Below are 25,918 nucleotides of genomic sequence, written 5' to 3'. Positions count from 1 at the left end.
AGTCCCGAAAGACAACCCGTTTAACATCGATACCCTGTCGATCACTTCTTATTTTTAAACTGTAGAACGTCCTTCATCTATTCAAAGACATCACTGCTTGAAAGGAATAAACAAGACTGCAGTGCTGTGATTAACAGGATCCTGGTTTTGGCTTGTTTCATTTCTGCAGTAATGTCTTCTTGTGGTCAAGCAAATTGAGAGCAAAGGTTTTTACACACTTACTCAAAGTTAGTGACACCAAACTGAATGTTTATAGCTTTACCTCTTTAGAGCGAGTAACAGAAATAGTTCAAATAATGATTTGACAAATAAATAATAGTCAAATAATAATTTAATGTTTGAGTGTTTTGCAGGTTATTTATTTAATTATTTTCCCCACACGTGGTTTTTAATCTCCCTTCACGTTTGTTCTTAAAGATCTTCTCCTCAGGTGAGTATTGTCTTATTTTGAGGTTTAATGTTGTGGGACACCGCAGAAACTTTAGTTCCTGTTCCCACTGATGTTATAGCAGCTATAAACAGTCATTCTGCTTCTGCTTATTTCTCACCCATGTTAGTATGAAGGATAAACACCTTTTGTTCTAACAAGTGCTGATATAAAGACTCCTTCCATAAAAGTTCAATAAATAAATGTCTCCTAACAGCAAAGCTTTTCGGAGCAGCCAAAGTAAACGTCCCTGTGTAATTTATTACTATATTGAAAAGAAAAAAAAACATTGATTGTAGAAACCTCTGATTTGCAGCAAACAAAGGGGCTTTTTACACCAGGTCACTTCATGTGTTTTCTGTGATCCGATAGCTATACGATGGTAAAAAGACCAGGTCTAAATGCCCTCCGAAACGTTTTGGAGGCGGATATAAATCCGATGGTTCAAACCCCTTCAGGAGGTGGTCTGGGACGCGTTTCAGATGAAACTGGACAGGTGTAAATGAATGTGGTTGTTCAAGCCACATACGTCAGCGCTATACTCCTCCCAAACGGAAGTACGTCACTCGCAGGTGATCTTTCACCCGGGTCTTAAAATGCGCTGCTGCTGCCAGCGAAAATGCAGCAAACAGTAAATGCTGTTTTTTGTAGCATAAACGTCGTAACGAGTTTTTTCGTCTTCTTTTTGATTGCGTTCTGAAAACCGCATACACCAAAGTGTGTTCCATTTCAATTACCCTGGAAATGAGCTAAAATATATTAGCATTTTGGGCGGGAGTAGAAAGATCGCATCGATATCCGATTTGCCGAGACGCATTTATGTGGCCTAATGTAAATGGAACAGTTTTAACAAATCAGATAGATATCGGATCAGAGACAACACATGAAGTTGTAAAGATGTACAGGTGTAAAAAGGCCCGTAAGTGTTTCAACTTTTCCATAATTCATGAAAATTTACATGATGTGAATAACAACAAAACACAAGTCAATTTAGTTATCTTTGTTTATTGATTTTTTTTTTCTATTTTTCTGATGCTTTTTTTTACTTTAAGAAACAACAAAAAAAAGTTGCAGATGCCCTCGAGTAAACACTAAGTGTCCTCTCTCCTCTTCGAAAGCGACTGACGTCTGGGCACGACGCCACGGCCCTGAGCTAGCCAGTCCTTCCAGATTTCTGTTTCCTCAGTTCAAGTTTCTGTAAGTGCATAATGTAGTAGATGAAGGTGTGCCGATAGAACGATGCGCAAATGAAACATTTCTGAGAATCAGGCAGCGAGAGAGAGAGAGAGAGAGAGAGAGACGCAGGGCCGTGTTTTTTTTCTTTTCTTTTTTCTGTTCATTCACCTCCGTATTTGTAAACAGCGTTCCCTCTTTTCCAACTACGTCAGGGTTAACGAGCCCTTTTGTCATACAGTACCTGTTCTTCTCACGTAGGACAAAAAGGTTAATCGATAACATGGTTCAAAATAAAGTTTAGTGATTGTGCTTTTAAAACCAATGGCAAACAAATAACAATAAACATCAACAGACGACAAAATAACAGTGCATTATAACAAAAAAAAAAGAAAGAAAAAAGTAACACGTATTCAATCTCAGATCCGTTTAAATGAAAGGACGATTTTACAACCAGGATGGACGTGATACAAAAAAATTACAGAATAATATTAAAATGTTTTGAAATGATCCCAATAAGCTGAGGAAGACAAAAATCCAACGTACCACACGTTATAAAAGACATGTATGCATGTTTATTTACAGGTAAGTCCATCCCTTTCTGCTTGGAGCTAATATTATTCATTAACAGTAATGCCTGGCATCTAGGCCTTGCTGAGCAAAGTCACACTCGCTGCATCCACATCACATTAAGCCAAAATCAGTGTCACCCCATCGGATGTGCCGTTATATGTTTGTGTTTGTTTTGTTTTTGTTTTTTTTTTGTTGTTTTTTTTTTGTGAAATGTCAAATGCACAATTAAAAGAGCTAAACAGTTGGTCAGTTTTCAAGATGAGTAGTTATGAAAGGAAAGGCATTGTTGAGATGATTAAAGATGGTTAATAAAACAGTGACGTGTCAATTCTGACTTCAGCTCTCGGCCATCTGAGGAAAGGGAAGAGGGAAAAAACAAAGAAAAAAAACACACCAGTGAATTTTCACCCAAATGTATTTCTGTAAATAATTGTGACCCAATATATAAGTCTTAAAATGGTCCAGTCAGTTTATAAAGGATTGTGTATGTATTATTTTCTGTATCCTTTGATTTCCTACTGAACATTTCTAGTGTCCAATAAAACCACTTTATCAGAATAATAAACTAAAACAAAACACCATTATACCCGTAGCTGGCATTATAATGCCGATCAGTCTGAATAAATGGACATACAAGATAGGCTAAAGAAAAGAGAGTCAGCATATGTCTGCAAAATCACTGACAAGTCTATACAAACAGAACTAAAATGAGAGACCAAAAACCCATTTAAGAAATTTCAGAGGATGTATTTAAAGGTGGGGTCTCCGTTGTTTGAGAAATGCTTCAGAAAACTGAGTCGGGCCGCCAAACAAAACAAAAACAAAACTAACGTGTAGCCGATGAGCAGAAAGGGTTAGCTCAGGAGTTATTGACTCGGGAAACTCCAATCTGTGAATATGTGACCAACTTTACTTAAGACGCCGAGGCGCTTTTTTTCCTTCTCGATAGGTGAGTAACGTTGGTTTTGTTTTGTTACACAGAACTAATATATGTCTTTGTCCTTCACATGATTATGCTTGTGTGTCATTTTTGCTTGTTTGTTTATCTGCAATCGTATTGTTCTTCCCTTCAGCTATGATAAAGACACAGTTCTTTCCATTAGTTGCCTGGGTTACGTATGTATGTGTGGCTGGAGCTATCAATACAGGGGTGGGACCCATTTGGGTTAGGGGCATGTTTGTTTTGGTAATTTCAAATGTCAACATTGGCTTTCAAACAACAGAGACCCCACCTTTAATTGACTCTCATAAGAACCACTTCAAGTAAACTGGTGGTTTATCAAAAGGAAATGTGTGGCCTAGTGTCTGTACACAGCCGTACCTCCAGTTGCTCCTCTTCTCCTGGCTGGAAGGCTCCTATGGTGTTGAGGCTAATTTCTGCAGGATTCCTGCGGCTCCCAGATACTCCTTCGCCTCTCCTCCGGCCTCCAGAACCTCGCGATGACATGGAGCTGGAGGAGCTCGGCTCTCTGTCACCCCGGGGATGGTGGACACCTGGGAAAGAGGGTCGACTGTAGGGCATGATATCCTCTGGAGACAAGATATGAAGAACACACGCCAACCTTAACAACTAAGACTCTTCACATAGAACTCAAATGGTAATGCTACACTTTTATGTCTTTATTCTACACTAATACATTCAAGAGCTTAGTGCAAAGGTATTTCTTGTGATTTGTTGATTTTTCTTAAGAGCAAATATGGCAGGTAGAGACCAGTATGGCAGGTAGAGACCAGTATGGCAGGTAGAGACCAGTATGGCAGGTAGAGACTAGTATGGCAGGTAGAAACCAGTATGGCAGGTAGAGACTAGTATGGCAGGTAGAGACTAGTATGGCAGGTAGAGACTAGTATGGCAGGTAGAAACCAGTATGGCAGGTAGAAACCAGTATGGCAGGTGGAGACTAGTATGGCAGGTAGAGACTAGTATGGCAGGTAGAGACCAGTATGGCAGATAGAGACAAGTATGGCAGGTAGAGACCAGTATGGCAGGTAGAGACCAGTATGGCAGGTAGAAACCAGTATGGCAGGTAGAAACCAGTATGGCAGGTAGAGACTAGTATGGCAGGTAGAGACTAGTATGGCAGGTAGAGACCAGTATGGCAGGTAGAGACCAGTATGGCAGGTAGAGACCAGTATGGCAGGTAGAGACAAGTATGGCAGGTAGAGACCAGTATGGCAGGTAGAGACTAGTATGGCAGGTAGAAACCAGTATGGCAGGTAGAAACCAGTATGGCAGGTAGAGACTAGTATGGCAGGTAGAGACTAGTATGGCAGGTAGAGACTAGTATGGCAGGTAGAAACCAGTATGGCAGGTAGAGACCAGTATGGCAGGTAGAGACTAGTATGGCAGGTAGAGACTAGTATGGCAGGTAGAGACTAGTATGGCAGGTAGAGACCAGTATGGCAGGTAGAGACTAGTATGGCAGGTAGAAACCAGTATGGCAGGTAGAGACTAGTATGGCAGGTAGAGACTAGTATGGCAGGTAGAGACTAGTATGGCAGGTAGAGACTAGTATGGCAGGTAGAAACCAGTATGGAAGGTAGAGACTAGTATGGCAGGTAGAGACTAGTATGGCAGGTAGAGACTAGTATGGCAGGTGCTACATAAGTCACTTTAATAGGATCAAGGTGATAATTCTGAATAGTAGCTTTGCTTAAACTTTCCACAGGAAGACATTTATTTATCATTTTTCAAAGGAGCCTACGTTCTCGGTAATACAATAAGATTCTTTTTGATCTGGTCATGTAGTGAAACTTAACACTAACTCTGCTTCACAACAAGCTACACCTGATGTTTATTATTTGACTTTAACACCATAGTCTGTTCTAATTTATTCAACCTATATTATTAATTCTAGAGAAAACAACATTTAGAAGGACGTTAATGTCGAGATGTAGTACCTGGGTCCTGACGTCCTGTGCTCGGCTCCGGTTTGTTGGATTTTCCGGTTCTCTGAGCCCTCTGCCTTTCTTGAGCTTCTCGACGCTCTGACGAGCTGGTTCTCGTGTCCGTGGCATCTCTGGGCTTCTTGTCTCGCTTGTCTCTGCTCTCGGCTGAGCTGGACCTCCTTCCTGTCTCTGCCGCTGCCTTGGCTGGGTGAGTTGGGGACTTGAGCATGGCTGGAGGTGGGATGGGTGGTGGAGGAAGGTCTGTGTGAGGGGGAAAAAGAAATCTCATTTTTTTGCAAGTGTGCAATATTTATTTAAAGTATTCCTGTGCTACTTTGTCCTGAAAACTCTTGGCACATTTATGAAAGAGGTTTTGCCCTTCACGGCCAGAGTGACAGCGCGCTAATTTGACACCGGCACTCATTTGTCTAGCACCTGCTAGGTGTGAGAGAAGCCGAGCTGTGCCTCCTGAAGCCAGCTGCACGTTGATCGTCCTTTCTACAGTCCTTGCCACATGCAGCCTGGCAAACCAGAAAGACCTGCTGGCAAGGACCGGTCATTAGCGTTTGTAGCAGCGAGTTCTGCTCCAGTGCCAAATTTCTCTTTTCTCCAGTGCGGAAATTTCAAAGATTTTCCCCGGATGCCCTCAAAGTTTTAATAAAAACAGCGAGCCTTCGATGTTTATTCACAACCCTGAGGACAAAGGACATTTTTATCTTAGTGTCTGTAAACAGGTCTATAACAAATTCACCTTATGAATTAAGCTGGTCAAAGGAAAGCGCACTCGGTTTCATTCTACTTCGTTTCGTATCCGCAGCCGACGTGTGTTTCCCTACAGTAATCGCAGTGAGACAGATACAGATCGAGCCGACGGCGTCCACACAACACACTCTCCTTGAGCACAAGCTTGAACATAACAAGCTGTGAGTGGCCTTGTACATTATATTTATTACTTTGAGTTGATAATTGGGAAAAATGTGTACTGAAAAACGCTCGTTGTAGAAATTTAAACAAAGGAATCAAGAAGTTCTGGATAAAAAATAATTAAATAATCTTCCTTCTTCAAACATTTCTACAAATTCAATTCCAGTCTTATATTGTATGGGGAAAATATGCTTAGATCTCAGCTCTGGAATGTGAAAATTCACACCATGCAATAAAAACATCAAAACTTATTTTCAGAAAATAAGTTTTGATGTTTTTATTGCATGGTGTGAATTTGTTGAAAATCAAGTAAGGTGGATTTTTTTAATTTGAATAAATACATAAATAAACAAAAACACAAAAGTTTTAGCTCTGTTTTAGCTCCGCCCCACACATACTGTACGTACATAACCCAGGCAACTATTATGGCGGAACCTGCTGGGGCAGCTGGCCGAGGGGATATTTTTATTAATAAATGAACTCAGTGAGTAATACTATGGTAATACAAATGTGTTTTTGTAGTACTGTGTGTTGTACCGTGAAAGGTTTAGCTCCGTTTCACGCGGAAGACGACGTTCAACACCTAGAAACTGAGGCAGAGGTAACGGCAGGTATCCGTCATGTCAGTGTTTCAATCGCTTTCTGCTAATGTCAGACATGCGCACTGAACACTCTCTCCGCCGCATATTGACAAGACATGCCCCTTTATGCTAATGTCAGACATGCGCACTGAACACTCTCTCCGCCGCATATTGACAAGACACGCCCCTTTATGCTAATGTCACACATGCGCACTGAACACTCTCTCCGCCGCATATTGACAAGACACGCCCCTTTATGCTAATGTCACACATGCGCACTGAACACTCTCTCCGCCGCATATTGACAAGACACGCCCCTTTATGCTAATGTCACACATGCGCACTGAACACTCTCTCCGCCGCATATTGACAAGACACGCCCCTTTATGCTAATGTCAGACATGCGCACTGAACACTCTCTCCGCTGCATATTGACAAGACACGCCCATTTATGCTAATGTCAGACATGCGCACTGAACACTCTCTCCGCTGCATATTGACAAGACACGCCCCTTTATGCTAATGTCACACACGCGCACTGAACACTCTCTCCGCTGCATATCGACAAGACACGCCCCTTTATGCTCATTGGCTACACGTTAGTTTTGTTAGTCGGCCCCGAATCAGTTTTCAGAAAGCATTTCTCAAACATCGTGCTTCACCCCGCCTTTAAGTTTTAAACCCTACCAATTTTTAAAGACAAATTAAGGATTTTTTCCCTGAATGTTTTCGTCGTATATAATAAACACAGCAAGACTTGTAAGCTATGTTTATTCATGACCCTGAGGACGTTGTTTAAATCCTGCAGCCGGCTCCTGTCGATAGTGACTGAGGAACCCGGGTGCCACATTGGCATTTTTTTAATGTGTTTGTATGCAGGCTGTGGATCGATGCCAGTCTCACAGACAGCGTGCAACGTGACCGGTCCCTGTATTGGTGCCGTCAGACAAAACGGGAACAACATTTCCTCAAAATATAGTCTCTGTGCAGAAATGTATATGAGACACAGTTATAAAGGCTTCTTCTTCTAACACGTCTCACTACACCTGCACTCTACTACATACAAATGTGTGTGTGAAAGAGCATCATGTCTGTTGATTGCATACAAAATCTTTTATTACAGTGATCATAGTTATGGTGTAATAAATCAAATGCCATTTAAAGCAAGTGTGTGTGTGTGTGTGTGTGTGTGTGTGTGTGTGTGTGTGTGTGTGTGTGTGTGTGCTGAAGAATAACGTGGCCGCATGCAGGGGAACTTCAGGAGGAAGAGATAATAAGCTTGGTGTTGCTCAAAGCCCTGAGCAAACAAGAACAAAATTAACAGAAGTGTGTGTGTTTGTGTGTGTGTGTGTGTGTGTGTATGTATGTGTGTGTATATGTACAATACATCAGTAAGTTGGGAATGCTCATTATTTTATAGAGCCTGTTCCTGTGCTGTTTTTAAGTCCTATTGCTTATTATTCAAAGCAAAACAAGTCACAAAACATCTGACGCTCTGTGAACACAGGTACGTTTAAACTGTACGTAGGTTTGTTTGCAATTTATATCAAACACGCCTCAATTTATTATTCATTCTCTATGGGATGGAGCAAAGTCACGGTTACCAGACCAGAACTGATTATTTTCCTCTAACAGCACATCCTGTAGTGTTTTTCTCCTCCATGTTCCTTTTCTAGTAGCGCTGAACGGTATTCGTTGAAGTGACTACAAAACGTCCACAAATCTGTTTCCATAGAAACGCAACCGTATTCGAACGAGCACATTCATCTTACCAAAACACATGCGATTTGACTGTTTCGTAAAATGAAGCTACACCTTCTATCCAATCATTAGAGAGAATTAAGCATTGTGGTCAGTGGCGTAGGCACGCGCTCGTCTTCTGTAATACGGATCGCTGGTGGAATTAATGCGCCGAAGATGCACGCATGCCTCACTTCAACCTTTCACAGTTGAAAAATAGAGATGGGAAAGGGGAAAAAGATCAGCATGAAGGAAGGAGGGGGTTGCTGGTGGGATGGATGGAAGAAGGGATGAAGAGATTACAGCAGGGGGAGGATAGAGGAGGGGAGGCATGTAGGAGGAGTAGCTGATCTGAGACATCAGGCCAGGGTCTGTGTGTGTCTGATATTAAATCTCCATGTCAACACACAAGGACAAGTGACTCATTGATGAAGCCCAGCAGCTGGCTGTCTGTGGCACACGTTGCACACACACAATGACCTTTATGATGGCCCCAGAGAAGAGGCAGATGAAACCCAGCCAGCAGATTGCACGAATGCCTAGTGTTTACCTCACTGCAGGGCATAGGGTGAGTGTGTGTGTGTGTGCGTGTAGTCGAATGGGAGGAGTGTGTGGGGGCACTTGAAGGTAAGCAGCACCACCTGGGGCAGTTTTATTAGCCATGGGAGGAAGGACGGCATCCCTAAGGATGGTGCAGGAGACTCGTCCTGCTCTTTCTGGACTAGTGATGATGGCTGCGAGGTTATTGTATTGTAGATCATGTGTGCGATTGATTTCACGCGTCTTTGTAAACACTTGTGGACAAACGCAAACGTGTCCCTTTCATGGTCGCCATTTAAACCAGGTGGATCATCGTTATCGTTAGTAGCATCTAGTTTTACTGGTATTGATATTGACCAAAAAAAAACATTGACTCTGTGAGGAGAAAAAAACGGGACTAAAGATGGCTGAGGAAGTTATGGACTGAATCGTACCTCAAGATTTGCTGTTATGTCCTGCTAAATTATTACTGCTTATGAACACGTACCATCTGTGTAAGCCTCTCTTCGCTGGTAGTGTCCAGCTGCTTGCTGTTTCTGTTTCTTTGGAGGTCTTTTCTGCACCACAGCTGCACTCATATTACTATCTGTAGAAAAGGGACTTGCTGGGCGATGACCTGAGGGCAGGTTTTGGTATTTCCGTGCTGCACATTAAGCAAAGTCAAGAATTATAAGTATATCTTGCTACTTTTATGATACTACAGAAAAGTCAAGCATGTTTCCACTCACCTCCTGGCCCAGTGTAGTGTGAGTGTGGCAAGCCCTTCCCAGAATGCTTGGCGACCCGGACCCCGGCATACTCTGCAGCGGCAGCCACGGCCTGTGCAAAGTCTGCATCGGTGAAGAAGGAACCGTCGGACGAGCTGATGATGCTGGAGCGCCCAGATGACCCGCTGTCTTCCTCGGACGCCGAGCCCCAGCCATTGATCATGGAACCGGTTACTGAGCTGTCCAGCTCACATGTGCTGGATGCCGGTGTCTGATCCAGTCCACGCAAAGTCAGCCTAGGATGGGCACCGTGCTGGTGGGCAGGGATGAGCACGTGAGGGTATCTCGGGTGGACCAGTGGAACATCTGCGTCTGTCTCGTCTGCTTCTTCGTCGTCCTCCAGACCATCAGTGTCCAGACCCAGGGGGCCGGAGATGTAGCCGTACGTGTGAGAGGGCGAGACAGGCCGTGGTGGTGGAGGAGGGCTGACTAACTGCCGTCTGGGGGATCAGCAAACAGTTTGTCATCAAAATGTCAAAAAATAAATAAATAAATAAATAAATAGCACGTATTTATCTAATTCACTCACCTGCGCTCATGGTTGTTCTCCGGGTTCTCCATGAGCATGGGCTGCATCTCTTCATGTGGGGACGGCGTGAGGGTGGCAGTGGACTGGTGGCTGTAGGATACAGCGGCAGGAGAGGACGCTGTGCCTCGAACCGGGGGAGTAGGGCCTCGTTCCAGATCTGCTTCCTCCTCCTCTAACTCATCAGGCTGTAGGTACATGCGGGACGGAGGGATGGGGCACTGGAGCTCTGCCTCATAGCTGAAAACCACATCACAGAGAGACGGAGAGAGAGTCTTTTATTTCCTCACTAACAGTCGAGAGAACGTATAGTGTGTGGTGTTTCAATAGACCCACCTGTCATCCATCGAAATGCCGTAGTCCTGACAGGGTGGCGGGCTGATGGGTGGAGGAGGCAGCAGGTCAGCCCAGTTCATTGCGCTCTGCTTTGGTGCTTTAGCAGTTCGCCCCCCTTTTTTCTGCCCCTGACTTCCTGTATAGACAAACGCAGGACGCACGCGTTACACACACTCCCATCAGCACTATCCATATCCATCTCATTGCAAAAGTCGTAAATCATTTCCAGGCAAATTAAAACGCATTACTAACCGCAGGCTCGTTTTTTTTCTCCCCTCCCTCCCCGGAGCTTGATGTGCGTATGACAATTTTACACTCCGACACTAATGGCAGCACCTCAATAATTTATACAGTGTAAAATGCACAAGCACATTATCCCTCTATTTGTAATTAACGCCTGCTGCTCCAAAAAAAGAAGCTATTTTTCAAACCTAATACTCTCCGTGGCCTGGTGTTAGACGCAGGAAGAGAGAAAAGAAGAAAAAGAAACGCATTAGAGCCCAATTAACAACAAAGCATTAGGATTCAGAGCCAATGAGCTGTGAGGCCTCCGTACACCGCAAGACTTTGCTTTAATTACCTGAAGCACGGATACAATATAAAAATAGATAGGAAGGCATTATCCTGGCAGCCTCGCGCACGCTGAAGAATGGCCACCATTTGTCCTTGTCGCACAACAAACACCGGCTTTCTGACAACATTATCCCCCGTTTTTATGAACATGGATGAAAGTCAGGGTAATTAATGACTTCGAGAGGGGAGAAAAACCCCAAAACGAGGCATGTGGCAGAACACAATCTGGCCTGCGAGGTCCTGAGGGACAATGCGATTCGCATCCATGCTGAAACAGGTAACGTAGATGCTAGTGATCTGCACGCGCACACCAGATAGACTGAGGACAGGAAAACAAAACATAACCTTATTCATTTTGTTCTGACCTTAATGCTTTTCTTTTGTCTTCTTCTGGAATTCTATAAAGCGTCCAGGAAAAGCAATTTCAAGGTCTCGAGTGTTGAATATGATTTATTACTCTTTAGGATTTGAAATAGGCTGAAATGTAATAATAATTGATACGACTAATAATTACGATCCAAAACGTGCTAGATGGATCACCTAAAGGTAACAGCTCTGGTAACTGGGCTGTATATTTAATCTTAACATTAGATACGAATGTAGGTCAAAACATGGGAGAAAAAAATGTAAGAAAAACGTATCACGATACATAACGACGTTTGCAACACCCCATTGTGCGTCACATAACGCTAACAAACTGCCACTTTGATGATAAGTCTAAAAATCTAATCAAACAGGCTGTTTTTCTTCCCTCATGAGGAAATGTGAGGGTTTCAGCAGCATGATAATGAGATTAAAGCATTTGAGAAGGTAAAGAAACAAATATACTGTACAGTACATACATAAATGAAGTTGTGGGTAATGCAAGTAAATGTGGGTGCCTACTAACACAAGCCTAGCTAGATGACTAAACTAACCCTAATCTAGGGCAGTATATACTGAAGACCAAAATGTACCATCTGCATGGTCCTGGTTTGCCAATCGAGCCTATAAAAGCAACCCAAAGCCGTAAAATAAACCTCCAGAGAGTTTAGTTTTCTCCCTGAGCTGTAGGAGGATGTATGTAAGTAAGTAAGTACCTTATCTGGAGTCCTACAGAATGTGTGCGAGACTCTTACCGGATGTGCTGCTGCCTCGGTCAGAGCTGCTGTAGGAGCCGGCGTTGGGATTGGGATCAGGCGCTTGGTTATATGGGATGGTGGCTGGCATGGTGCTGTCTCCACTTCTGTAGTGGTCTGAGGCTTTGCATGAAGCACAAGATAATTAGCGGCTGTGTTTATCGTACACGCTAAGATTTCACTCAATCGGAATGAATTCCGACACTAAACTCTTTGCATCCTGAAGTTGTATCCAAACTACAGGCCAAACAAGACAAGTGTATATCAGCTAATATTAGTTTTGGTAGTTTTTTTTTCCACCAATGTACAAATTTAACAGCTTAATTTAAAAAATAAATAAATAAATAAATGGATCATTTAAAACATAAAATAGAAAATTATTTCTTCTCGAAAATTGAGGGTTGTTCAACACAGCATGACAGACTTCCCTTGATCACCAGCCAGGGTTAAAAATATATCAGACACTTCAGACGCTTCGATTCGTTCAGGTTTGTAGGCAATTATATATTTGCACCTACTCTATATACAGTAGTCACAACCTTGAGCACAGCCTCTATAGTGATGTAACGGCATCCATATAAGTTGTTCATTAAGTGACAGAACCATCATAGTGCATGCTGTTAGCCCCATGCAAATGATCCCCATCATCATTATCTGTCCGATCAAACGTACGTTGTCTACCGAGAGACAAAAATACACTGAAGGTTGAATTACGCCGCTGTGTGTATATGGAAATTTTAACGACATGACTACGCTGTTGGAAAGACAGCCGATACCCCGGAGCGAGCTCATATTTTCACGAGTGTGAAAAACAAACGAGGAGAAAGCGTGAAAGCCGAGCTCGGGTTATTCACGTAACGGGAGAGGGAAAATAAAAAGTTACAAGGTGGAAAAAAGTGTGACTGGAAGGAAATGAGGAATGTTTGGAAGAATGTTGTTACGCCACTTCACCAAACTCACCCTTGTTCAGCTTGTTCTGCTCCATGATGCTGTACTGCAGCTGTGAGGTCACTTCCTGTTTCTGAGGCATCTTCCAGCTCTGTTTTTCGTTGAGGTCGGTGCCGCCCGTGTGGTTGGAGCCCATGCTGGACTGAATGAGCTGGGTGGTGGCGTACGGTGTGGGCTGGCCCACGGGTCCCACCAACCTCCCGTCCTTCAGGTTGGGGCTGTTGAATGTTTTCATCTCGTTGATTTTGTTGGAGATGTCAACGTCTCCGTAGAGGGACGAATCTGGCGCCAGGAGGTTGCTGGGTTTGCTGTCCATCTGATTGTAGTTAGCGATGCAGTCAGCTGGATGAACGGAGAGGGGATTGCAGCTTAGGATACGAGACTCTACTGAGGTGCTAGCTTAGTGTGGCGTAGCGCATGGTGTGGCTTAGCGCATAGTGTGAACGTTTCTTGAATCTCTTTAATGACTGAAATACTTTTATTCTTCCAAATTTACGTAATAAATTTAAGACTGTTGCATCTGGTCTGTAATATTTACCTCAAGCAGAAGAACGGTTTAGAGATCGAAGTGAACGACAGTTGCTGTAAAAGCTCATAACATTGCTTGGTTCAAATCTTCTCTAGAAATTCTTAGCTACTTCATGTTTAAACTTCAGACTGCTTTAGATATAAACAATATTTTTGAACTTCCCAGGATCCTTCAAACCATCATATGACACACAAGTTTTCAAAACTTCACCGCTGCTATATAATTCTTTGCATCGTGGCTCTTTAGCTTATCCGCTTCCTCATAAGCTGAGCCGAATGCGCTATCTGAAGCTGTGCCTTTCACAGCGAGACAGCTCTTCTCATCGAGCCGCATGGTGCATCCCGTCCAAAATCATAACCTTCCGGAAAGGAGCGGCACTGTTTAAAAAAAAAGAGCCTTTCTGACAGATCCAATTTTTCCTTCACTCATAAAATATTCAAATCCTGCACAGGATCAGAGATCGGCGCTTGGAGCCCGGCGGTAAACATCACATGGTCTGGATTCTCTCGTTTCTGTCAGGACGAGGGACTCTGTGGCAAAAGTAGATGTGCAGAAAAAATAGATCCTTACAAAAACATGGCCTACTGTACCGAGTGGCCTTTCAGGAGATGCGACGTCTCAGAGCCAGTTAATTTCCTAAAGGTTTTAGTGCTTAAGGTGTGCCAGGCGAGAGGCTGGCAAGCTTTCACACTGTCATGCTGTGAGTAGCCATGGCATTTATCCTTCCTCCCTTTTAAAAAGGGTGATTCGGATAAAAGCTTGAGTTAGCAGTAAAACACACACCTCATAAAAGAAGCAGATTAGGCGTGCAGTCAAGCGCTTTCGGCTTCTTAACACTCGGACCGAACCGCATCTGAAAACGCAGGCCGCTAGACGGTGTGGCACAAACAGAGGAATGTTTCTGCATCATTTAACCAGCGTTTGTCGCTGATTCTGACGAACATTACAGCATTGCGATGGAAGCTGTTCTGAAATATCCTTTATTTATTTCATTTAAATCCACACCAGCTTAAGCTCACCTTTCTATATGCAGTCAAATATTAAATTGAAAATATATTATAGGAGCCTTAAAATATAATCTGTTTGAAACGAAGGCATCGATGTCCAAGCCTGGCTTTGAAATGGAATAAAAATGGTTAGCTAACACAGTTAAAGATCGCTGGGATTAAAGAAGAAGAATGAACGTAGTATTACTTACGTATTATGTTAATAATGTACCTTCTCACTTACAGTATGTTATGGCAGCTACAAAACCCTCCTCCTCTCTCAGGTCTCTCTTTTTCCTCCTCACTCTGGAGGTTGGCAGTAAACTGCAAATTTACTTGGAGGCCGATCGTAAACTTAAAAGACTTCGTTTGAACTAAAACGATTCAATCGATTCAATTGAATCAAATCGATTTGTTGTTGAATCAATTCCAAACGAATCGGTAGTAAACCGAATAGTCAAGTGTATCATAACACCGACAGAAAAAGGGAAATTCACACCCCTGTTATATTATAACTGCAGTTACAGTGTGGTAATGTAGTCTATAAGTATTTCAGGACTTCAGAACCTGAACTGAGACTCACAGGTTTTCCCTTTTGTTATTTCAGTCAGATCTTGCTGATGCCTGTTAAAAAAAAAAATCACCTGGAAGGGATTCATTACTCTTTCTGCACACTCTGTTTTTTTCCTCCATCACCATGCCTCACGGACGTACAGTACACACACACACACACACACACACACAATTCTCTTTCTCTCTCTTTGACCTCTGAAACTGCTCTGTTTCCTAAATAAGGAAGCACTTATGGGAAATTGCATTTAGACCCTACAACAACAGTATGGAAATCAGCTGGCAAATTTGATTAGCTGGCATCACAGACCCCATAAGGGCCAGGCCAGGGCTACCTTTTATTCTCCATCGAAAACAACCCTGCTTAAACCTTCAACACACACACACACACACACACACACACACATACAGCTTCCTGGTCAGTGCTGACTCACCAGGGCGGCTGTAGGTGGCCAGGTTGCTGTCGCTGTTGCCGTTGCTTCCGGTGCAGCAGTTGATGCTGCAGTCGTTCTGGTTGGAGCAATTGTTAGGCCACGTGTCTGCAAGCCAGGGCTGCGTAGCTGAGTCGCTAACGTTCAACAAGCCAGGTCTGTACAGACACACACACAAACTGTTAGACCCACCAAAGGTCAAATTACCATATTAATATGCATAACGTAAGGAAAATGTGATATTGCCCTGAGGAAACATGAGGCTAAGAGGGGTTAATAATAATAATAATAATAATAATAATAATAATAATAATAATAATAATAATAATAACCAATGTTTTGTCAGAGGTTCCACAAAAAAACGAAAAAAAAACCCCAAAAAACTAAACATCGTTTATTTCTAACGAGCAAGCCAGAGGTATCAATGGTGATCATTTCCTGAAGAAAATGTGAATGGTGCTTGCACGTGGCAAATCCCGGAGGCTAGTCGAGACGAGCATGTGATGTCATCTGAATACTCCTGAGGAAGTTTTCACATGTCCCTGTTGTGCTAATTTTTTATTTTCACGTGACATCATGTGACGTCATCAAAATACACGTGAGGAAGTTCCCCTCATTGTTGAGTGTTTTGATATGTCACATGTTCATGTTGTAAAAAGTTTTTTGATTTTGCATATTTTGGGGGCGGGGCTGTGGGACAACCGGAAGGCCAGTCGGTACACCAATTTAAAACTTTGTTCAGAGTATCACCCTAAAGGAGCTGGCCGAGTTTGGTGTAGATTGTTCGAAAGCTTGCCGAGTTATAAACCTCCAAAATTTATAATGGGAGTCTATGGGAAAAAAGGCCACTTTGAGACCCGGTACCAGAAGTACCGGTACTCGGATTGCTTATAAAAGTCAAAGCACACCTCTCCTCAATGAGCCGGTCGATTTGACACGTCATTCATGGGCCTAGGACAAAATCTGCAAGACAAGTTACGCGCCGAATTTTGTCCGGCACAATAGTAATAATGTTGCTTTGCAAGAACCATTAATTAACGAAAACACATCTTTGCTTATCCTTTGACCCCATTTGTACATGTGGTAATTAAACATTCTGGCTTAAACACAGCATGTTTATGGAACACTCGTCAGGAAATGCAAATCTTCTCAGCAGGGAATATGGCAAAAATAAACAATCCGCAATATTTACACGAGTATTGCGATATATAATTGAGGAAGTTTAGCTAGCAGAGAGAAACAATGAAAAGCACTTTGTGATGATCACAATGGTGGAAGATTCCATAACATGTTATTATATCATACCATCATACTGTCCGGTCATATTTATAGTGTTTGACAAATAAAAATAGAGGTCGTGGAAGCAGGTTACTGGATCCGACAACAAACGATTCGCTACTTAAAAAGAGAAAGACTAATTCGAGGTCGAACAGGAAGACGAGAAACAGAAAAAGCTTTAAAGTTTAAAACACCCGAACATCAAAGTCAACGCTCAGCGCTGTGAAATCTTTGACTCGGGGTTAAACGTCCTCCTGTCCTGACTGCCCTGGCTTGTATTTCACTACCGCTAGTCGCTAGCAGGTGACGCTCGCCTGTTCCTTCCTCACCATATTCCTGTTACATATTTCAAGAAAAACATCACCTCAAGATATTTGACTCCAGACAAAAGGGAAACGCCCACAAGGACTCAAAGCTCACCAAGAAGCAACGCCAGGTCTGGGTTTGTTTGTTCCAGACTTTCTTCTGTTTTTCTTACTGTATGACCTTTCATTGTGAACATGTAGCGAGGAAATGCGTCTCAATGCCGCTGTATGTATTGACATACAACAGCAATATGGAGGTAGAAAGAGGTGAGCTTTTGTCTCTGATTTCTTCTTGTTTTGCTCTACAAGACCATCCATTTTCACAAAAAGAAGACTTTATAAACCAAAGATTGCCCCCTTGTGTCCTACAAGAGCAATTGCACTGTGGTAACTTTTAAATTAGGATCGAATTATTACACAAAATGTAAATGTTCCTTTCCCAGGACCTTCTTTCACATTTAACCCTTTTTTTATTAGTACATAAATAAACGAGGTTGGAAGTCTGATCTAAAATAAGTCAGGACTGTTGTTCTTTCAGTGTGTTTTAGACGTGTGTTTTTTCCCTCTGTTGAGAATCTCATACTGAATTTTAGTGTTAAAGAGAAATCTGAGCTGCTTTTTAGATGAACAAGAACTTGGAGCATCATCAAACTTTCCAGTACATTTCACTCCACATCGTTGTAGAATCGAAGGTGTTCTGGTGGTTGAACCGAAACCCTTTAATTTGTATAGAATGGAAGATTAGGACTCACCTGCCAGCACTGCTCACAGCTTCCCCTCCTCTTTGATAGGAAACTGCAAACGTAGACAAACAAAAAAAGGAAGGACATAAACGGCAAAGCAGACGCAGACTTGCAGATGAAACCCTGGCAAGAACCACACAAATTTTTGGATTAGACTAGCATGCTAATTAAACGACTGTGTGTTGCCAGAAGCCTTAGTCATTCCCGGCTTTGTGTTTGCGTGTGTGTGTGTGTGTGTGTGTGCTGGTACTTTGGGCTTTAGCATCAACTTTCCTTAAAGATAAAGCATAAACTTCTTCTTGCGTCTCATTTTCCCGAATTTAGACATGGACTTGGATCTGGGTTAGTTCAGTTAACCTCCTGTCCTACAGCAGACACATTTCAGCCTGCAATCCTGCACTGTTTAGCACTGACACGGGACCTTTTCAGATACGTGAGGAGGCAATAATATCGGGGTGGTTAGTGTTGGCAGCTGAGTGTTTGGCAATGCTCCACTATCAGAACCTGGAGTTTCACTTAAAGCTTGGCAGAGTTTCTCTGATCGCAATCGAGATCCATTTCCATTCACGCAGAAAAAAGTTCACTCCAATCAGTCTCCTTTTCCTTCTCCTTTTACTGTTTTTTTGGCACTCAAAACTGTGCAGACGTCAATGGGAGGTTGATTAGCCTGAAATGAAACCACCTCAAACAGAGAGGAAGAGTACGAAAGGAAAGGAAAATGTGTCTTGTTCTTCAGGATGCTCCGGCTCCTCCATGCTTTGGTCTAATTGGGCCACGAGAGCTCCCCTGTCACCACATCAGAGCTGAACCCGAGTATCTCTGATCCATTCTTGTCCTTTGCTTAACAGATTTCTTTAGCAAAGCTCGTCGTCCTTTTTTAACCAGATTCGAAGGGACTCGCCGGGTTCCCGAAGCCGCCTTCGCCTTTGATGGCTGTGTGAAAACCTCCAGACTAGTGCGCTCTTTCTTGTAAGGAAAGAGATGAATTTTTAACAAGAGGACATGCTTTACTGAGCTGGACTGCTGTCTCTTGAAGCCCTGTTTGATTCCTCTGTCGGAAGTCTGAGCGAGGAGAAAAAGCACATGCTGTATGTGTGGTGGACCTACATCAGTGACGCTCTGAATCTATGTCAAGTCACGTCAGTAGCCAGAGCTCTTATAGCATAGAAGATAAAACATATTAAAGGTGGGGTCTCTGTTGTTTGAAAGCCACTGTTGACATTTGAAATCACTAAAACAAACACGCCCCTAGCCCAAATGGGTTCCACCCCTGTATTGATAGCTCCGCCCCACACATACATACGTAACCCAGGCGACTATTATGGCGGAACCTGCTGGGGCAGCTGACCGAGGGGATATTTTTATCAGTAAATGAACACAGTGAGTAATACTATGGTAATACAAATGTGTTTTTGTAGTACTGTGTGTTGTACCGTGAAAGGTTTAGCTCCGTTTCACGCGGAAGACGACGTTCAACACCTAGAAACTGAGGCAGAGGTAACGGCAGGTATCCGTCATGTCAATGTTTCAATCGCTTTCTGCTAATGTCAGACATGTGCACTGAACACTCTCTCCATAGCATATTGACAAGACACGCCCCTTTATGCTAATGTAAGACATGTGCACTGAACACTCTCTCCGCCGCATATTGACAAGACACGCCCCTTTATGCTAATGTCAGACATGCGCACTGAACGCTCTATCCGACGCATATTGACAAGACACGCCCCTTTATGCTAATGTCTGACATGCGCACTGAACGCTCTCTCCGCCGCATATTGACAAGACACGCCCCTTTATGCTAATGTCAGACATGTGCACTGAACGCTCTCTCTGCCGCATATTGACAAGACACGCCCCTTTATGCTAATGTCACACATGCACACTGAACACTCTCTCCGCCGCATATTGACAAGACACGCCCCTTTCTGCTAATGTCTGACATGCGCACTGAACGCTCTCTCCGCCGCATATTGACAAGACACGCCCCTTTATGCTAATGTCAGACATGTGCACTGAACGCTCTCTCCGCCGCATATTGACAAGACACGCCCCTTTCTGCTCATTGGCTACACGTTAGTTTTGTTAGTCGGCCCGACTCAGTTTTCTGAAGCGTTTCTCAGACATCGTGCTTCACCCCGCCTTTAAACGCTTACCTGTAGGCGTGAAGGTGAACGATGGCACTGGATCCGGAGGTCAGAAGAATATGAAAGAAAGGGAGATGAAAAAAGTGGCGTTATTGAGGCAACATGTAGAAAATCAGGTCTAATACAAACACTACAGGTTAAGAGCTTTCTTCCTGACTCAAATATATTACACTCAACACCGAGGCTACTGTCTTATACACATTGTGTTTAACGTCTACCTTAACACAAAACCGAGTGGTCAGGTTTATAGCGCAGTCTTACGGCAGCGCACTGAGGGTCTAAACTGGTGAATACACACACAAAAAAAAAAAACAGTGATTATAATATCAAAAGGAAGAAGGAACCGTGTTTTGATGCTTCCGGACTGTGAGGTGACGACATATCGCCATATCGTCTTCCACCTAACACCTTCTCTAATCCTTCGTATTTACGCTTTGCCTTTATGCCGAGCTTTGGCCTTTAAATGTCACCTTTTTTTTGTCTCCATTTGTCTGTCTGTCTGTTCGGTGGTGCTCGGAAATCCCAGCGTACAAAGAGATGTGCGTAAGAGATGTGACTGTTTATTTGATGCTGTTATCGTACGTATTTATCTGTTCAGGTGAGGCGAGATGAGACAGACGCCTGCTTTCCGTACGTCGTAGAGAGTACGTCTAAAATGCTGCAATGACAAATAAGTAAATAAATAAATGTGTCTCAGTAAATGTCAGGTCTGTAATGACAGGTTGTGGGGTACAGCCTTGTGTGTTGCTTATATACGCACAGATAACACCTCGTTCCTCGCTCCTGGATCTAACCGTCTACCACGAGAGCCGATTCATCTCTCATGCAGTTACTTCAGGTAAAAAAAGGTAGCTCACAGCCTCCTCATGTCTGAGTGGGAATTCCAACCAGCGCTAGCTTTAACACACCCTGACTTTCAACCTTTATCTTAACCTCGGACGCGAGATCAGACTTGCTCTAGGATTCCTGAGCTTTAGCACAAGAATGTGTCTAATCGAGTGTTAACAAAATCTTTCTAATATTTTTTTTTTATATTAAAGAACCATCACTTTTTTTTTTTTCAACTACCAAATCAAACAGCTAGCTTTGTTTTTTTTTTAAAGCTTGATTAAGTTTGCAAACATCATTTCAGTAAAGTTGTCTGGTATAAAGAAATTCATCCCAATAACAGTGTTTAAAATCAGATCAGCTCTAAAGGACAAACATCTAGCTGAACCTCAAAAGCCGCATCTTTTACAGCGTCGCGGTGTTCGTGTTGGAGAGGTTGATCGCATGTCAACCTTCAGATTGTGCGAATGCTAATGCTGATGAATAGCCACAGTCTCTTGTGGCTCACGTCTCTTGTTTAGCACAGCCTCCAGCCTGCCAATACGCATTCCATTAGCTGAGCGTCCTTCAGACTGTGTGCCAACATCGAGGGGAGAAAAACGGCATTGTGCGAGCTCCCGAGTGCACGACCTCGCCGGTGAAAGCGAGAGGTATGAAAGAGCAATAACGCTTCATCAGATACCGAAAGATACCAGTACACGCTGTACCGGGACTTTAAAGAGGTAAAGCGAGGACATGGGAGGCAGTGAATATTACTGTTCACGCTTTTCTCTACTGAACTTTAACCACTTTAATATATCGTCACCGGAAAGAGAAACATTTACAAGCTGGAACTTAAAGAAGTCGTAGTTCAGAGGCAGCGTGTGTGTGTTTTGGGTTCAGAGTTTCTGCAGAATTACGGCTCGATCTTTTGGCTCTAAGTCTACACGCTGTCCTAAAAGTCTTCATACTTCTATATTTTTGCTAAATTTTAGACACAGTTTTATATTATATGTATTTTTATTCTCATAGTCGTGACACAAGAAACACACACACACACACACACACACACAGGCCGATGTCAGATAACCGCTTACAAAGAAACGCAGAGGAGGTTTAATAAATATAACATTATATATTATAAGTTAACTCACAATACATCTTTTCTTCTAGAATTAACTACTTATATAACTGGTGGATGTTGTGCTTTCTATATTTACCCAGTAAGTTTTGACCAAACCAGGTTTTTGAGGAGAAACTTTTGACCCCTACTGACTTTTTGTTTTTCCCTTTATAACATTCTTTAAAAATGTTTGAAATCAGCCGCACGACCGCTGTACCTTTGCGGATGCCGGCGTAGCTGGTGCTCAGCCCGCTCCTTTTCTTACGATGGCGGTACAGCCAGATGCTGAACACCATGAGGATGATCCAACACGCCGCGCCGATCCCTGCGATGAAGGCCGGCTGCTTCACGACATCTGAGATCTGCTGAGAAATTGTGTCCTCTGCGTCCACGACAGGCTGAATCATCTTCCCCGTGGAGTCTACAGCCGAGAAACAAAGAACACACTTCATGAAATGACGTTCGGACACTTCGATATGTTTAATTAACTTATATTTCGCTTCTTTAATTAGCTTCTTATTAAAGAATGAAGTTCAAATTCTCTCATTGGGATTGCTGGTTACCAGATCAGGGTTTTTTTTCCTCTTACGAAGGTTGGTATGTCTGGAGAACCAGCAGACAACAAAGCGTCTGCTTCATCCGTCTTCTTCTCTCTCGCTCACCACATAAAAGGAGCTCGTCCTTCCCTTCTCAGCACACGTTTCTTCTGCTTTTCTTTCTACTTTCTGTTTTGAGTCACTTTTATCATTTAAGAGACATTTCTTTTTTTTTTTAGCTGGAGGCAAAAGCTTTACTTTTCTTCAAACCTGGACGCTCAAAGCGCCGTCACGCTTCGTCTTGTGTACACGTTTAATTCTTCTTGTCTTTCTGTCTCTCTGCGTCTGAGTTCGATTGAACTTAAAAACCCCAGCGATGAGCTTATCTTATTCCCACATGTTCGATTCGTAATAGTTTTGATCACCTGCTTCAGTCGGTTCGTTTTTCCTTGTCAATCATTTTGTTTCATGGGTTGTTTAAAAAAATTTACATGCACAATTTTCTTTACGGTCCTGCTTTTATTTTATTTCTTATTTAATTGCCGACCAGATTGAGTTTGGAGTAAAGAAGAAAGTGTGTATCCTGGCTGAAGGTGGATTAGTAGCCATGCAGTATTCTATAAGTGTCCTATAAGTGTTGACATTTATGTCTCGTTCCAGGTACACTTTCCGTACACTTCAGCTCATGTGTCATGTGTAAGGGCAGGCGCTTATTTCCAGGGAATTCAGTACAGCGTAACAGATATTGCGTCATCGGGTAGGCGTGGCCTATTTGATAATCTAACCCTAACACTAACCCTAACCGTAGTTTTTGGTTGTTTATTTGTTTTCTAAAATAAATCTACCTGTATGACTGTTTTGTCCTTCATAGTATGCTGTTTTATTTTAAAGAGGGCGTTTTTCCAAGACCTCCAGAAACACGCCCACTTTACGACGTGGTAACGAAACCCCTGGAATTTAGTGAATGCCTTTGGAAGAAAGTTGTATGAGCCCCTCACCGAGTGTGTAATATCACCCAGTTTAAAAAGACGTAGCTGTCTGGATTGAAGCGTCTCAGAGGACATGTACGGTAACATTCACCCTCGCTGCTTGGGGCTCGTCTCCATCAGGGCTGTGTCTCAGGACACCGATTAGGGAGTAGGACATTTTAATTACATCAAAAAATCCTTCTGGTACACTAGAAAAAAATCCCATAACGCACCCCAAAAACCAACGAGCTACGTTCACTATGTTTCTTTCATATTTTTGGCAGAGTCTCGACTCAACAAACACGGAGGAGGATCCGAACTCCGACTCTGTCGACTACCATGAGTTGTTATTGTTGTTGTAGCTCTGAAATGTTCCGTTGTTTTGTAACTTCTATACAGAGTTTGTTTGAGCCTAAAGATTGTTAAATGTTTAACGATGTTAAAACGTGCACTAGCGAGCCGACAATCCTGCTCAGAGTGTGTTATTAAGCTAAAACCGTAATATGGCGTATAAAATGAGACCTCAGATATATGATACTTTTGGGTTTTTTCAGTGACTGATGAGTAAATTTGAGTCATTTACATTTACAGCATTTGGTAGACAGCCTGCTTTATCCAGAGCAACTTACCTTTAATCTCATTTTTTATACAACTGAGCAACTGGGGGTTAAGGGCCTTGCTCAGGGGCCCAGTGAGACCAGTTGGTGTGGTTTAGTGGGAGGTGTGGTCTGGTTTGGTGTGGTGCCGTGTGGTGTGATGTGGTTTGGTGTGTGTTGTGTTGGGAGGTCTAGTGTGGGTGTGGTATCGTGTGGTGTGGGGTGGTAACGTGTGGTGTGGGTGTGGTATCTTGTGGTGTGGGTGTGGTATCTTGTGGTGTGGGTGTGGTATAATGTAGTGTGGGTGTGGTATCATGTAATGTGGGTGTGGTGTAATGTGGTTTGTGTAGTGTAACTTGTGGTGTAGTGGGAATTGTGGTGTTCCGTGTTGTGTTGGGAGGTGTGGTGTGGGTCTGGTATTGTGTGGTGTAGTGGGAGGTGTGGTGTTGTGTTGGGAGGTGTGGTGTGGGTCTGGTATTGTGTGGTGTAGTGGGAGGTGTGGTGTTGTGTTGGGAGGTGTGGTGTAGGCCTGGTATTGTGTGGTGTAGTGGGAGGTGTGGTGTTGTGTTGGGAGGTGTGGTGTAGGTCTGGTATTGTGTGGTGTAGTGGGAGGTGTGGTGTTGTGTTGGGAGGTGTGGTGTAGGTCTGGTATTGTGTGGTGTAGTGGGAGGTGTGGTGTTGTGTTGGGAGGTGTGGTGTAGGCCTGGTATTGTGTGGTGTAGTGGGAGGTGTGGTGTTGTGTTGGGAGGTGTGGTGTAGGCCTGGTATTGTGTGGTGTAGTGGGAGGTGTGGTGTTGTGTGTTGTGGTGTAGTGGGAGATGTGGTGTAGTGTGTTGTGATGTGGTACGGTCTGAATTTTCTCACCAAGCTGGAAGTAAGTGATGTCACTCTTCACTCCGGGTCCAGCTCCGGTGCTGGCTGCCACCTCCACGCCGTAACGGATGCCCGGAACCAGACCCGAGATCACTGCTGAGAAGGTGTTGCCATCCACACTGCGGTTGACATGGTAACGAGTCTCGTTTCCCAAACACCAGATCTGAGTAACAGAAGTGGCTTTCATGTTAATTCCTCGGCTCCTCAGTGTTAAGCAGGTGAAATGATAAATAGTGTAGACACTAAAGTACCACAAGACTAAACAAACTAGTGCGTTAAGTCACGTAGCTGTGTTCGATCCTATTAAAGTTAGCGTTTGATTTGGAATTTACTAGAATTTACTTTTTTAGATACTTACATACTTTTAACTTTTAAGGTCAGAGTTTTACGTTTCAGAAGCTGCCCGTGACGACAACCACGTCGACGGCGTAATGTTTTAAAGACAGATCGTTTGTCAGTGTGTTTAAAGCTGCTGTGTATAAAATCGCTAAACCGTACGCACCGGACGTTTGGATCTGACGTGTCATCTGCCGGATGTCGCTTTAATCCTTCAGACGTCCCTGAATACGTGTGAATGTGTTGACAAACTTTATTGTGATAAACACATTTCCATACTTTATAACAAAATGAAAAATCCCCCTCCACCCTCCCCCCATTGTAAAATCCAAGGTTGAACGCTTTCCTAGTAGTAATTAAACATGTGCTTGTGTCAAACTCTGACTCATCAGCGCTGGCTGTTAAATAAAACTGTTTCATTACTCAGATCCTGAGATTCAGACACATCCAGCCGTGCGCACTCGACTACGTGCTTTCGCTACTCGGACTTGTGAATCCGCCTCGTGTAATAATCTGATAAACGCAGGGGGAAAAAATGTAATAAAATAAAGCAGAAGTCTGATAGCGCTAGAGCT

General features: G+C 43.2%; 1 protein-coding gene across 2 annotated transcripts in view; it reads right to left on the bottom strand.

Annotated features, from left to right (window-relative positions):
• Positions 1-1,439: 1,439 nt before the first annotated feature.
• The window catches only part of robo1 (roundabout, axon guidance receptor, homolog 1 (Drosophila)), a 193,826-nt gene continuing 169,347 nt past the window's right edge, over positions 1,440-25,918 (bottom strand). Inside the window, exons 17-30 of one of the 2 annotated variants that reach the window (XM_060887640.1) lie at positions 24,999-25,170; positions 22,252-22,455; positions 20,114-20,140; positions 17,967-18,009; positions 15,635-15,789; positions 13,128-13,457; positions 12,168-12,290; positions 10,477-10,612; positions 10,144-10,380; positions 9,576-10,054; positions 9,335-9,490; positions 5,075-5,323; positions 3,495-3,703; positions 1,440-2,524 (exon numbers count right to left, since the gene is read on the bottom strand). In XM_060887640.1, coding sequence (XP_060743623.1) covers positions 2,510-2,524; positions 3,495-3,703; positions 5,075-5,323; positions 9,335-9,490; positions 9,576-10,054; positions 10,144-10,380; positions 10,477-10,612; positions 12,168-12,290; positions 13,128-13,457; positions 15,635-15,789; positions 17,967-18,009; positions 20,114-20,140; positions 22,252-22,455; positions 24,999-25,170 — 2,535 coding nt within the window. In that variant the 3' untranslated portion in view covers positions 1,440-2,509. The remainder of the gene's footprint in view (positions 2,525-3,494; positions 3,704-5,074; positions 5,324-9,334; positions 9,491-9,575; positions 10,055-10,143; positions 10,381-10,476; positions 10,613-12,167; positions 12,291-13,127; positions 13,458-15,634; positions 15,790-17,966; positions 18,010-20,113; positions 20,141-22,251; positions 22,456-24,998; positions 25,171-25,918) is intronic. The other variant, XM_060887639.1, reaches the window with a different exon arrangement.

This window comes from Tachysurus vachellii, chromosome 15 (assembly GCF_030014155.1).
Source record: "Tachysurus vachellii isolate PV-2020 chromosome 15, HZAU_Pvac_v1, whole genome shotgun sequence".
Taxonomy (NCBI): domain Eukaryota; kingdom Metazoa; phylum Chordata; class Actinopteri; order Siluriformes; family Bagridae; genus Tachysurus; species Tachysurus vachellii.
This window is presented reverse-complemented; position numbering and strand designations above follow the sequence as displayed.